The 12,383-nt window shown below is 56.3% G+C and overlaps 1 protein-coding gene across 1 annotated transcript; it reads left to right on the top strand.

Annotated features, from left to right (window-relative positions):
* The first annotated feature begins 7,082 nt into the window (after positions 1 to 7,082).
* On the top strand, positions 7,083 to 7,748 carry RNF222 (ring finger protein 222). Its single transcript, XM_009892222.1, has one exon. It carries the CDS (start codon positions 7,083 to 7,085, stop codon positions 7,746 to 7,748), a length of 666 nt encoding a protein of 221 aa, XP_009890524.1.
* Positions 7,749 to 12,383: the final 4,635 nt, after the last annotated feature.

The following is a 12,383-nucleotide window of genomic DNA, read 5'->3' as shown; positions in this document are numbered from 1 at the left end:
GCTCCAAGGGCTCACAGCAGGCTTGGGGTCATTCCTGGAGGTGTGATGTCCAGGTACTGTGCAGGTCCCTTTGTGAAACATGTGGTGGGAAAACAGATATCGGAGAGGGGGTTGGGGATGTACCCAGTTGTTACTTGGGGTGTCATAAGCATTCATCACATCAGTGACTGGGCCTTAATTTCTGATCGTCAGGAGGATAAGCAGATCCTGTCCACCCTGGTGGGGAAGAGAGCATCCCAGATGGTGGGGACCACCAGCTCCAGACCTTGACACCCCTGGAGAGACAGGCTTAGGGTGCTTTTTTTTCAGTGCACTCTGGACTTTTTTTTAGGGTGGCCAAAGCAGATCTGAGAGCACCACCTCCTGGACACGGCAAAAAGCACTAAGGAGAAAGCTGAAGGAAGAGCTTCTATTAGGTGTGTGGGGCCGTCTTGGCTAAATCAGCATCTTGATGGTGGGTCTCCATCCGGCCAGGTGCCTGACAGGCAGGATGGAGACGCGCAGAAGGAAAAGACACTGATTTTCCCACTCTGAATTCAAGCAGAATGAGTGGAAGGGTGGCTGGAAAGCTGCCCGGCAGAGAAGGACCTGGGGGTGCTGGTTGACTGCTGGCTGAACATGAGCCAGCAGTGTGCCCAGGTGGCCAAGAAGGCCAGTGGCATCCTGGCCTGCACCAGGAATAGGGTGGCCAGCAGGACTGGGACAGTGATTGTCCCCCTGTCCTGGTGAGGCCCCACCTCGAGTGCTGTGTTCGGTTTTGGGCCCCTCACGACAAGACAGACATTGAGGTGCTGGAGCGCGTCCAGAGAAGGGCAACGGAGCTGGTGAGGGTCTGGAGCAGAAATCTGAGGAGCGGCTGAGGGAACTGGGGTCGTTCACCCTGGAGAAAAGGAGGCTGAGGGGAGACCTTCTCGCTCTCTACAGCTCCCTGAAAGGAAGGTGTAGCAAGGGAGGGTGTCAACATTTTCTTGCTTGTAACAAGCGATAGGGCAAGAGGAAATGGCCTCAAGTTGCACCAGGGGAGGTTTAGATTGGATATCAGGAAAAAGTTCTTCACTGAAAGAGTTGTCAAGCACTGGAACAGGCTGCCCAGGGAAGCGGTGGAGTTGCCATCCCTGGAGGTATTTAAAAGATGGGCAGACGTGGTGCTGAGGGATGTGGGTTAGCGGTGTTTTCTGGCATTGTTAGGTTGGTGGTTGGATTTGATGACCTCAAAGGTCCCTTCCAACTTAGTCAATTCTATGATTCTATGATTCTAAAGCAAGATGGACGAGCCCCTTAAGGGACTTGGGTGCCTCCGGACTTGTCCATCTTTTCCATCTATGTGAGTTTATTTTGACAGTGTGGCAATGGGCATAACTAAGACAGGGGACAGGACCCTTGGACCCTCCACCCTTTGGATTTACTTTTTCCCCCCTACCCTTCACCTTCTTCCCACCAATGCCAACTATTCACCATGTCTGAGCTGGGGCTGGGAAGTGGTGGGAGGAGAATGGGCCGAACAGAAACTTCTTATAAAGCCTCAGATTTGCAGGTTGAGCATTGCTAATGAAAAACCTGGGGGAGTTTGGGAGGACTGGCCATGCCCTGGGAGGGATGGGGCAGGTGCGCTGGCCCCGGGGTAAAGGAGCAAAGGTGCAAATGGCGTAACAAGCTGTCCTGGTTTGAGGTAAAACGGAACCAATTTTGTTCAGTAACGTCGCTTCTTAGCTAGGCCTCTCGAGCTACTGAAATTAACAGCACATTGCACAGACAATGTTCACTCTCTGAGGGATAAGACCGATGTTCATAGCTGATGCCCAGGCATGGTATGCAGAGGGGCTCCTGCTTACACCTATTGCTAGAACACCCAAGGCCCACCAACTTTGTTATTTGCCTCGTTGGAGGGTCGGAAGCGGAAAAGCATAGTGGGGTCCCACCTGCGGGGAGGAGCGGACAGGACAGGTGACCCCAAACTGACCAACGAGGGTATTGCATCCCAACTGCCTCATGCTCAGTATAAAGGCTGAGAATCAGCCTGAGGTCAGGGGCTCTTCCTTCAATGGCCGACGTCTGAGGAGGACTCTGTTCGTCTGCCTGTGATCCCGATCCTGAATGCAGATCGTTGAATCCAGTTCCCGTCCGTCACTGAGTCAGCCTGGGACTGCCCCAGTGCCAGCCGGTGTCGTGGTTGTCATCTCGGGAGCTTGATATGGTTTTGCATATATTTTATTATTTTCTTTTTTATTTTATTATTAATATTTCATTAAAGTAGTATAGTTCCTTCTAAACTTGTAAGTCTCTTTTTCCTCCTCTGCCCCTCTCTTTGAAGAGGGGTAGAGGAGAGCATCTGTCGGTCCCATCTGGGGTCCCTCAGGTCCCCAGTGGCCGATTTGGCCTAAACCACAACACAAGCCCAGCATGGAAAAGAGCTGGAGGAGAGGCAAGAGGGGCAGCATCCCTACCGCATTGCAACTGCACCTGCCCTGCAGCTTCACCAGGGTCATGTCAAGGCCATTGGGCAGGGCCACTGGCCATCATAGCCACCGTTTTGTGGACCAGTCATGGCACTGAGAGAGGAAAATACAGACATGGGCACAGTGATCCCTCCTGCAGCTTTTGGCAATCACTTGTTTACAGGCTTCCCAAGCCAGAGGCTTCACCCAGCCCATCCTTTCCAGCAGCCATTGGCCACGTGGGTGGGTTGTGGCTGCATGGCAAAGCTCTCCCTGAATGCATCTTGCCATAAAGAATAAATCCGTAATTTTTCTCACGAGGAACCTGACCTCAGCTGAGCGAAGGGATGGAGGACACGTCTCTGCTCATTGGAACTGCCCCTGTTTCATCTGTTACGATTTAGAGAAGTGCAGCATGGATTTGGTACAGAAATATTGACACCTATAGTGCATATTTGCCTGGCACTGGGCTCACTTGTAGATCAGTATTCTGGCTTTAAATGTGCTTTGAAAATAAGCACTTTTGCATAATTATGTATATATTTAATTTTCCCTACTCCCTACCTGGCCACTGAGAGTGGAAAATTTGAGTGATGCTGCGGAAGACAAGGGCTGTCTCTGCAAGATCCTCTTGTCCTTGCAAAAGGCTGCAAAGCTCTGCCCAAAAGCCATCACAGCTTCAGGGAAGGGACTCTGGCCACCCATGCCCTGCAGTGAGGGCTGTGTCCTCTTCTGTGTCAGAAATGTCTCTTGTTCACTGGAAGCCATCAAGCCCAGAGCAGAGAAGGTCTCAGCTGTGGTCCCTGGAGAGGAGTTGAGCCTGGTGCTACCTTCTTGCTTGGATAAAACGATCCTGGAACCCTTGGCCCTGCATTGGGTACGAGGGAGCTGAAACACTGGCCGTGAGCCGCACTTCTTAAAGCCCAAGAGAAAAATACAGGCAGGGTTTAGAGACTTACTTTGACCCTGAATGTGGTTTCTTGTCCTTCAGCACCGGCAGACTCAATCCTGTCACTCAGGAAAGATGCTGCCGCATGTGAAAGTGGGGCAAAGGCACTGAGAAAAGCCGTCCCCAGGAAAGAATGAAACTGCTCACAGAGCCAGAGCTGTGATATGCCAAAATCCCTTTGATTTTGGCGTGGTCAAAGCAGCAAAGGGAGACAGACCTGTCTTTCCAGTGCCTATGTATAGAGACGTGAGCTCATTGTTTCGGACTGCCGGGAGCATTCAAAGTATGGGAAACAGGAATTTCCACCCCGCCTTGGTGCCAGCAGAGAGCAAACTGAAGCTGGGGAGATGCTCAGCTGCCCCAAATCTGCTCTCGCTGGCCCAGATGGCTTATTCGGCAACAGAGATCTCGGTGGGTGCAAGCAGCCCTGGCACCTCCAGCAACTTTGAGGAGGGGCCAGGGGATCAGGGTGCCTACCCCAGGGGTGACTGTGCAACCTCAGCCCTGGCACAATCTTTCTGGAGAGGTTTCAGCCTCAATTTCTGACCGTCCCAAGTAAACTGGGATAATGAGTGGAGTGGCTTGGTCCCCAATCCTAAGCAGGGGTGTGGAAGGTGTTGACATGCTCTGGGTCTCCTTCCAGTGAGGGACAGGGCTTCACAGCTTAAGAGATCCCCCCTGGGGGCACACGTCTCCCACCGTGGCTGCTCTCTGGAGAGAGCAGATGCATTTTGGCAGCTGCCCCAGTGCATGGGATGGCCCCGTGGGGCTGCACCTACCCTTCTCCTTCCAAAAGCCAGCCCTGTGTTGTAACCGCTGCAACTGCTGCGCCCACAAGCGACTGATACTGCTGCCCACGCCTGCAGCCCTGCACCCTGCCGTGACACCCAGCCATGTGAAACCAGCCCTCCTGCCCACGGAAGAACTCCAGGGCCCATCTCACTGGGGTTTGGGTGCCAGGGGTGCATCTACTGTTCTGTCAGCCCCATAGACCGTGCAGAGCCCTGGGCATCTGCTTGAGGCTGGAGGAGCACAGGGCTGGGAATACTTGTGTGGAGCATCTATCTGCCCCAAGGCAAGACTCCCCGCTGTGTCCAGGTTTCTCCTGAAGGCTTTCCATGATGGAGACTCCAGGCCCTCCAGGGCATTGGGCCCCTTGATGGTGTAAATCCAGGTCCCGTGGCTGCACTGCCAGAGCCAGAGCTGCCTTAGGGTAACCTCTGGGAATCTCCTCTGAATGCAACGAGTGGCACTCAGATCCCTGTGGAGCTGCTCTCACAAGCCTGAGTGTGGGCTGGCAGCCCCGTGGCCACTGGCCGGTTTGAGGTGTGGCAGGGGTGGCTGGAAAGAGTCGAGATTGTGGCAGGAGTGATCCACCCTGACGGCAGTTTTTGCAAGGCTTTGCAGGGGAGATGCCTCTCAGCTTCTTGCCTGGGGGTCGAGTGAGGGATGGGCAACACCCTGGGACACATGTAAGGCCAAAGGGAACCTTCTCTATGTGGGTTTCCAGCCCACACGTGGCCAAATGGTGACTCACAAGCCACCTGCAGCTGCCGAGATGGCCAAGCATGGGGCTTCTGCCTGCCCTGAGCCCACAGGGCTCCTGACGCTGCCTGGACCGCAGTTCCCAGAGATGCTGGAACCCACCCCCAGGGCAGGTGCAAGGTGGCAGTGGCCCTTGAGCCTGCTCAGTGTGTTTGTTGTGCTGTGCACTGCCACACCGGCGCTCGGGTGAGCATCTGATGGTGTGGGATGGGAAGTGCAGGGCTGGAGTGAGGAGTGTTTGGGGGATGAGGAGGAGAGAGGGCACAGGGATGAAGATGTGGAATGGGGGGGGTCTGGCGGGTGGAGGCAAGAAGTGTTTGGCAAGAGCCTAGCCCCGGTGTAGGATGCTGCATCTCACCCTGCTTTGCAGCAACAGAGGGTTTTGATGTCCCAGCATCCCCTTTAGCACCTGTTTCATTGGGGTTTCACCCCAGGGATGAGCCCAGCTACAGCTTCCCATTACACGAGGGAAAGCAGGCACGACCGTGCCTCCTGTCCCTGCCCTCCAACGCCTGACGCCAGCTCCTCGCCCACTCCCTGGCCAACCAGGCAAATATCAGGCCTTTAAAACTGGAACGAGTTCCTCTGCATTCACTCCCCGGGAGCTGTCCCTGTCCCTGCTCCAGCTTCTGCGCAACGCGCTTGCATGACACGCGCAGCCAACACCTCCGTGTTATACAGGTGTCCTGGTCCTCTCCCCAGCTGGTGCTCAGTGCTGGGGCTGGGGCACGGCCAGCCCCGCTTCTGGGGACAGCGGTGGAGTGCATGGAAGGGCTCCTGCCCTGGTGCCCTGCAGCAGGTAAGGGGGCTTTGGGGCATGGAGGAGCAGGTGCATGGGCATAGGGTCTCCTTCTGCAGTGGTTTGGGGGACCAAGTCCCTGAGCCCTCCTAAACCAGAGCAGGAGCCTTCTCTTGCAAGGGGAGGGGATGGTTTGGTGCGTTCTTGTTACCACCCTGGTGCACGGATGGCTCCTGTGCAAGAGAAGGGCAGCCAAGGAGGGGACGACAAAACCTCCAGAAGCAGCTGTGAGGATGCCCATGCAGTCATGCATGAGAAAAGGAATGCAGGTTGCGTCGGGTCTGAAAATGCTACAAGGTCTGGAAAAACCTGTAGGTTTTGTGAAACTTCAGTTGTAAGAGAAAGGAGCTGACCTGAGCATCCTCTCTCCTCTCCTCTCCTCTCCTCTCCTCTCCTCTCCTCTCCTCTCCTCTCCTCTTTCTTCCCTCTCCCCTCTCCCTTCCCTGATGCCGCCACGTGAATGCTCCCTGCACTGGGCGACACACGGGACAGCTTCAGACCCAGCCCAGACGCAGGTCTGGGGATCACAGCGGCCCCACGCTCCCCCTCGCGCCCCGGGCCAAGGCGGGGGTCAGGCGAGCTGGCTGGGCTCTGCCGTGCCTGCTCTGACTAAGAGGAGACGCCAGTCTCTGGGGCTTGCTGCCCGCACCATGCTCCGGTGTGAGTGAGGAGCACAGCCTGGAGATGGATGTGGCCTGGCCACCAGCCTGGGACATCCTCCAGCAGCCTGGAAGGAGCCTGACATGTGTGCTCGCTGTCTGCCCCGGGTACAGCACGCTCCCTCTCTATCCCTGTGGGGTTGTGTACTCCCACGTGCCCCACTGATCTGGCATCCCCCCACTCCTCCTGGCCCCTCTGTGTCCCCTGGGACGGGAGCATCTCCCTCTCCTTGGCAAGTTTCTTTGTGGGATGGGAGTTCCCACCTCCCAGGCACCTGGAGCTGGCAGCAGAGCACGGAGGCGCTCATGACACAAGCTGAACCTGCTTTGTCTGTATCAGGCACTGAGCAGGTAGGCGCAGCTCTATCCAGAGGCTCATGCCTTTTTCTGTGTGATTTTGCAGCCAGGGATTGTTGCCTCCGGTGGCTCTGGAGCTGAGGTCCTCCCGTCGTCTCTCTCTTGCCCCAAGGGCCACACTGAGAGGCTTAATGCTCCTGAAAATGCCCTGCCTTATTGAGACCATGCCTAGAAGCTGTCAACTGCATCTGTTAGGGGCAAAAGGGCAAAGGCAAGAGAGCAGGGAGGAGGATGAGAGATGAAAAGAAGGATCATGCTAATAATTGCAATGAGACCCTTATTAACCCATCCTGCCTCTTCCTCGCAGCTGGGGAGCGCCTGTGGCCGACAGAGCAGTGATGTCTGAGACCTCATCCAGCAAGGAGGGTCCCCCGGCCGAGTGCCCTGTGTGCTACGAGAAGTTTCACCCACTGGAGGCCATGCACCGCAAGCTCAGCTGTGGGCACATCTTCTGCCACGACTGCCTGGTAAAGTGCTTGCTCTCCGCCAAGCTTGATGGCCAGGTCCAGAACAGCATCATCTGCCCCATCTGCCGCTATGTGACTTTCCTCAGCAAGAAAAAGGCTCTATGGCCGCCCAAGGCAGGCACCAACCCCCGGACACTGGAAATGCCTCTGTCACCTTCTTCCTTGTCCCATCTGACCAAATTGGAGGCCAGCAACACCTTGGTGGTGCCCAGCCATTTTGTGATGCCTGTGCAGAGCTTCGACCGGTTCTGCAACACAGGAAACAGCCCCATGGACTCGCAGGGGGTCCCAGGAGAGCTGGCGCGGGAAGCCCACATCTTTGTCATCAGCAACCATGGGATGCCACTGGTGGACATGGACTGCAGCTCCCTGGGGAGGAGAAGCAGAGCAGAAACACGGAGCTCGGTTTCATCCGGCCCGGCCCTGGGGGTGAAATGCTGCCAGTCACCCATCGCCCTCGCTGTCCTCCTCATCTTGACTGTTGCCATGCTGGCGGCTGTGCTCCCTTGGCTGCTGCTAGTGAAGAGGGACTCATAGCAGGCATGGGATCAGCTCAGATGCTGGAGGGCTCACTGATGCTGGGACAGAGCTAGGCCTGGGACCTCTCTCAAAAGATACTATAAGAAAGTCCAGAAGCAGCTCCAGGTGAAGCTCTCTCATCTGACCAGGGACTGAGCGGACTTCCAGACCTTTCTGCAGATCTCCAGACACTCACAGCATAATTTCTGGAATTGTCTGCCTCTTTTGGTTAAAATGTGGCTGGTCAAACCCTGCTAGTGGGTTCCTCTAGTGTCTTAGCAGAGAGCGTGGATTCTCCTCCTGCACCCTGTGACAGCATGTGCAGGGGGTGAGGGGGCCGTGCTGGTCCCTTCCCTCCATCCCAGCTCCTGGGGGACTGTGGCATCCAGGAACCCAGAGCCTGAGGACAGCCAAGGGTTCCATGCATCAGGAGGTCCTGCTGCCAGGTTGTGGGGCTTTTGGAGGACCCCAGTCTCCTGGTTGGCTGACAAGATCATCAGGGTACGTGTTGCAGCCACTCTGGAGCAGAAACTGAGAACTTTCCATCCCAAAGGTGTGAGCCTTTAGCTACCAGGCAACAAGGGCAGCAAAACCAGAGGATGGAGAGAGCAATCCTGGCCTCCACAAGCTCACGTTCCCCTCCTTCAGCCAGTGCTACCCTCCCTACGGAGCAATGGGGTGGGAAGGGACACCAGTTCATCCTCCAGACAGTCCCACACACCTAACCCCTCACCTCTCTCTCTGAGCTCTCCAGGGTCATGGCCATCCTCCCATTGTCATGGGCATCTCTCCTGCTCTGGGGACCCAGGGACAGGCAGTTGGCTGTGGGCAGAGGGCTAAATCAAAGGTCTCCACTGTATAAGGGGACGGATTTGGGTTCCTACCCTGCTTTCCTTGTTAGAGCCCTGTGCCTTAGTGATCTTTCCTTGTCCCTATATCCAGCTCCTGAGGGTTAACACCCAGCAGCTCATTCTCACCTGTGCCAAATAGGTTAGGCACCGCTCAGCCCCGCATGCCTCCTGGCTTTGCCCTCTTTGGGAACGGTCCCACCCAGGGGACTCTCAGCCCCTCATCCCAGGGGCCCTGGTTTGGGACATCTGAGAGGCACAGCTGAGATTTGGAACCTCCCATGCCTGCTCTCAGGGGAGAGCAGGACTGGGGGCTACTGGTCACCCCCATGCCAGAGCTGCCCACTGGTGCTGGGGACTCTTATTGTGATTTTCCCCAGCTGTGCACCCCAACGCAGCATCTGCATCATCGCTGCCACCTTTGTCCTCCTGACCCAGTCCCTGGTCCCGTGGCTGCTGCTCTTGGCCCAGTCATTCAGGAATGTGCCCTGAGGGCCGTGGCGCTTTCACGGGAACCCCAACATGTCTGGGAGCAGGAGCGGGACATCCCTCACCAGCGCCCGCGGGAGGTGATGGCAGGGTTGCAGGCTAGTGCACTGTTCCCATGCCCCTGAAGTGAGGTCCCTGCTGCATCAGGTAGGACAAAGACAGCCAGCAGTTCCACAGAGGCAGCTTTGGGATCAGCCAGAACATTTCAGGGGAGCAAATAAGAACCACTTGGGACTGGTGAGCAGTCTGGGGCTGGCTTCTCCCTGTGATGCTGTTACTGCATTCCCCCACCCCATGCCTCAGTTTCCCCACCTGCACCCAGGGTGCAATGACACTGACCCCTGCACGAAGCACTGGGAGATCGCCTGGGGAAAAGTGCTTGAGACACCTCACTGGAATGGAAATCCTATTTCATAAGAGATGATTACCTGATAATGACGCGTCCATGCCTCATTATTTAATAATAAACCTTATTATTAGTCTAGGTGTCTGGGAAATTAATGCAGGGTGCCATGGAACCAGTCCCTTGGCAGAGGGCTGCTGGGAGGTGGAATTGGGTCCCTCTGTCCCATCGCTTCTCGTCCTGTCCCTGTCTGCACCCCAGGGGTCTCCTTGCGGGTAGAGCTGGAGGAACACATTTTCAGCTGCTGTTGCTGGAGCCCTGGAAATCTTTGGGCAAGGCAATAGAATCATAGAATCATAAAATGGTTTAGATTGGAAGGGACCTTGAAGATCATCAAGTTCCAACCCCCTGCCCTGGGCAGGGACACCTCCCACCAGCCCTGGTTGCTCCAAGCCCCGTCCAACCTGGCCTTGAACACCTCCAGGGATGGGGCAGCCAGAGCTTCTCTGGGAAACCTGCGCCAGGGGCTCACCACCCTCACAGTGAAAATTTTCTTCCTAATATTTACTCTAAATCTACCTTCTTCCAGCTTGAAGCCATTCCCCCTCATCCTATCACTCCATGCCCTTGTAAAAAGTCCCTCCCCAGCTCTCCTGTAGCCCCTTCAGGTACTGGAAGGAGCTCTAAGGTCTCCCCCTAGTCTTCTCTTCTCCAGGCTGAACACCCCCAACTCTCTCAGCCTCTCCTCATAGGAGAGGTGCTCCAGCCCTCTGAGCATCTTTGAGGTCCTCCTCTGGCCCTGCTCCAGCAGGTCCATGTCTTTCCTATGCTGGGGGGCTCCAGAGCTGGACATAGTACTCCAGGTGGGGTCTCATGAGAGTAGAGTAGAGGGGCAGAATGCCTTCCCTTGACCTGCTGGCCACACTTCTGATGCAGCAATGGGGACGAGAAAGAGCTCCCGTGGCAGCACTGAGATGAGATGGGATGTCTTGTGCTGTGTGGGGGTCACGGGCACCAGCAGGACCACGGAAGAGGGGGCCAAGGCTGGGGGTGTTATCGGCAGGATCAGCCAGTGCTGTGGACCTGTGGGCATCACCCCCTTTGGAGGCAAGGAGGACGTTTGCCACAGGGTGGCACTGCTTGGCCAGGGATGGCTGTTGGGTCTGGCAGAGTGGCAGGACAAGCCTTGTGGAATGACACGCTGGGCCCCCAGCCCCTGCCTTTGGTGGGTGAGGGTCAAGCAGCAAGAGGTTGGAGATTATCTGGGAAATCCTGTGCTGAGCATCCCCCAGTGGCACACTCCTGTGCCTGCGGGCACAAGCCAGGGAGCAGTTGCACCAGCTGCTGCTCAGGTCTGGCTGAATGCCCACCATCCCCACGTCCTCACCAGAGCCACCTCAGTCTTGAGTAACTCCGAGCTTTGGTTTATCATAGTGACCTAATGTCCCAAGTATAACGCATGGCTGCAGCTCCAGGATATGTATTGGATGGTTGTGTTCCCTGCAAACGTCCCCGCAGTTCCTGCTTTGACACTGCCACATCTGCCAGCAGAGATGTCAGAACGGGGCTGTGGGCGGCTGGTCGCTCACTCACAGTCAGGTTTGCTGGTGAACAGCCCCATGTTCACTTGCCCACTTACCCTTAGCTGTAGGCTCCTGGCACATGGCTAGCGCTTGTGATTTGAGCTGGGAGCTGCTGGCAGTTGCTAGTGATGCCCTGACTCCATTGCGCCTGTACGTCACTGACATTACATCCCGAATTCCCTCCCTGACACCCCACCTGCTTGCTGGCCGCCCCATGGCTCACGTCAGCATCCCCTGCACACCACCGACCTGGCCCAACCCCATTCCCCCTCTACCCTTTTCATCGCTGGAGAGGGCTGGGGTCTCCCGTCCCCTGTCCCATGGGAGGCCCTGGTGATGCTGGAGCTGTGACCGCCTGATGCTGGAGCCATGTCCCCCTGCTCGCAGGTACAACGCCGGTGTCCAGGCTCTGTTCACGAGCCGCTCTAGGCTGCCCAGGGCAGTAACCTGCAAAGTGCACGGGCCAGGCGGCCGGTGGAGCCCGTTAGGGCCGTTTTTCCTGATGTGAGTGTGGGGAGGAAGCTAATGGCTCTCTCCTGCAGATGGCGAATGCCAGCGTGCATGTGCACAAAATTAAGGGTCAGCTAATGGCATCAGCATAGCTAAAGGGCCAGAGACGCATCCTGCAGGCAACTCTGGAGGAGGGGACATGTTCCTGCTGGACAGGGACTTTGTAGGACCCAGTGATGAGGACAAAGGGGTCTCAGCAATGGCGCAAGATGCCAGGAGCCCCGGTGTTGGTTTGAGGCTGCTCTGCAAGCACATGGCAAGAAATAAAGCCCAGCCTGGGCTGGGGGTGGGTGCTGGTGTGTAGCAGTAGAGTGTGGCCCTGAGACTGTGTGTGTATATTTGCCTGTGTCCCCGTGTGTCCTTACACCCAGCAAGTGCCTTCCGTGTGCATGGGGAGTATATGACTGCTGGTGGGTATGTTTCTATGCATGGTTTCATGCCCACATATTTTATTTCAATCATCTGCCAATGCACGTGTGCGCCTCAGCAAGCACTATCCAAAGAGACGCCTCAGCCAAAGTGAGTGACCGGGCATCTTCCACCCCACCAGCATGGACCAGTTGTCCCCATGGAGGGAGCTGATGGACTGATATCACTCCTACTGGTCAGCACAGCCATGCTGTGGACACTGTATGTGGACTGTTTTTAAAGCAAATGAAAGTCCCCTTTCCACTGCCCCACTCTGCATGTCCCATCCCTTTGAACTCTGTAGTTCCTACACCTTCATCTCCTCCATCATGGTGGGACTGGAGCTCTTCTCCACCCTGGCTGTGCTCAGTGGGGACAGGGACATAAGGGTGGAGGTGCCAGAGGGCCCTGGGCCCTGGGGTGTGAGAGGCGTTTTCCCTTTTGCTGTGGTAGGAGAGGTCTCCAGGCCATG

This window comes from Charadrius vociferus, unplaced genomic scaffold (assembly GCF_000708025.1).
Source record: "Charadrius vociferus isolate BGI_N301 unplaced genomic scaffold, ASM70802v2 scaffold2201, whole genome shotgun sequence".
NCBI classification, from domain to species: Eukaryota; Metazoa; Chordata; class Aves; order Charadriiformes; family Charadriidae; genus Charadrius; species Charadrius vociferus.
This window is presented reverse-complemented; position numbering and strand designations above follow the sequence as displayed.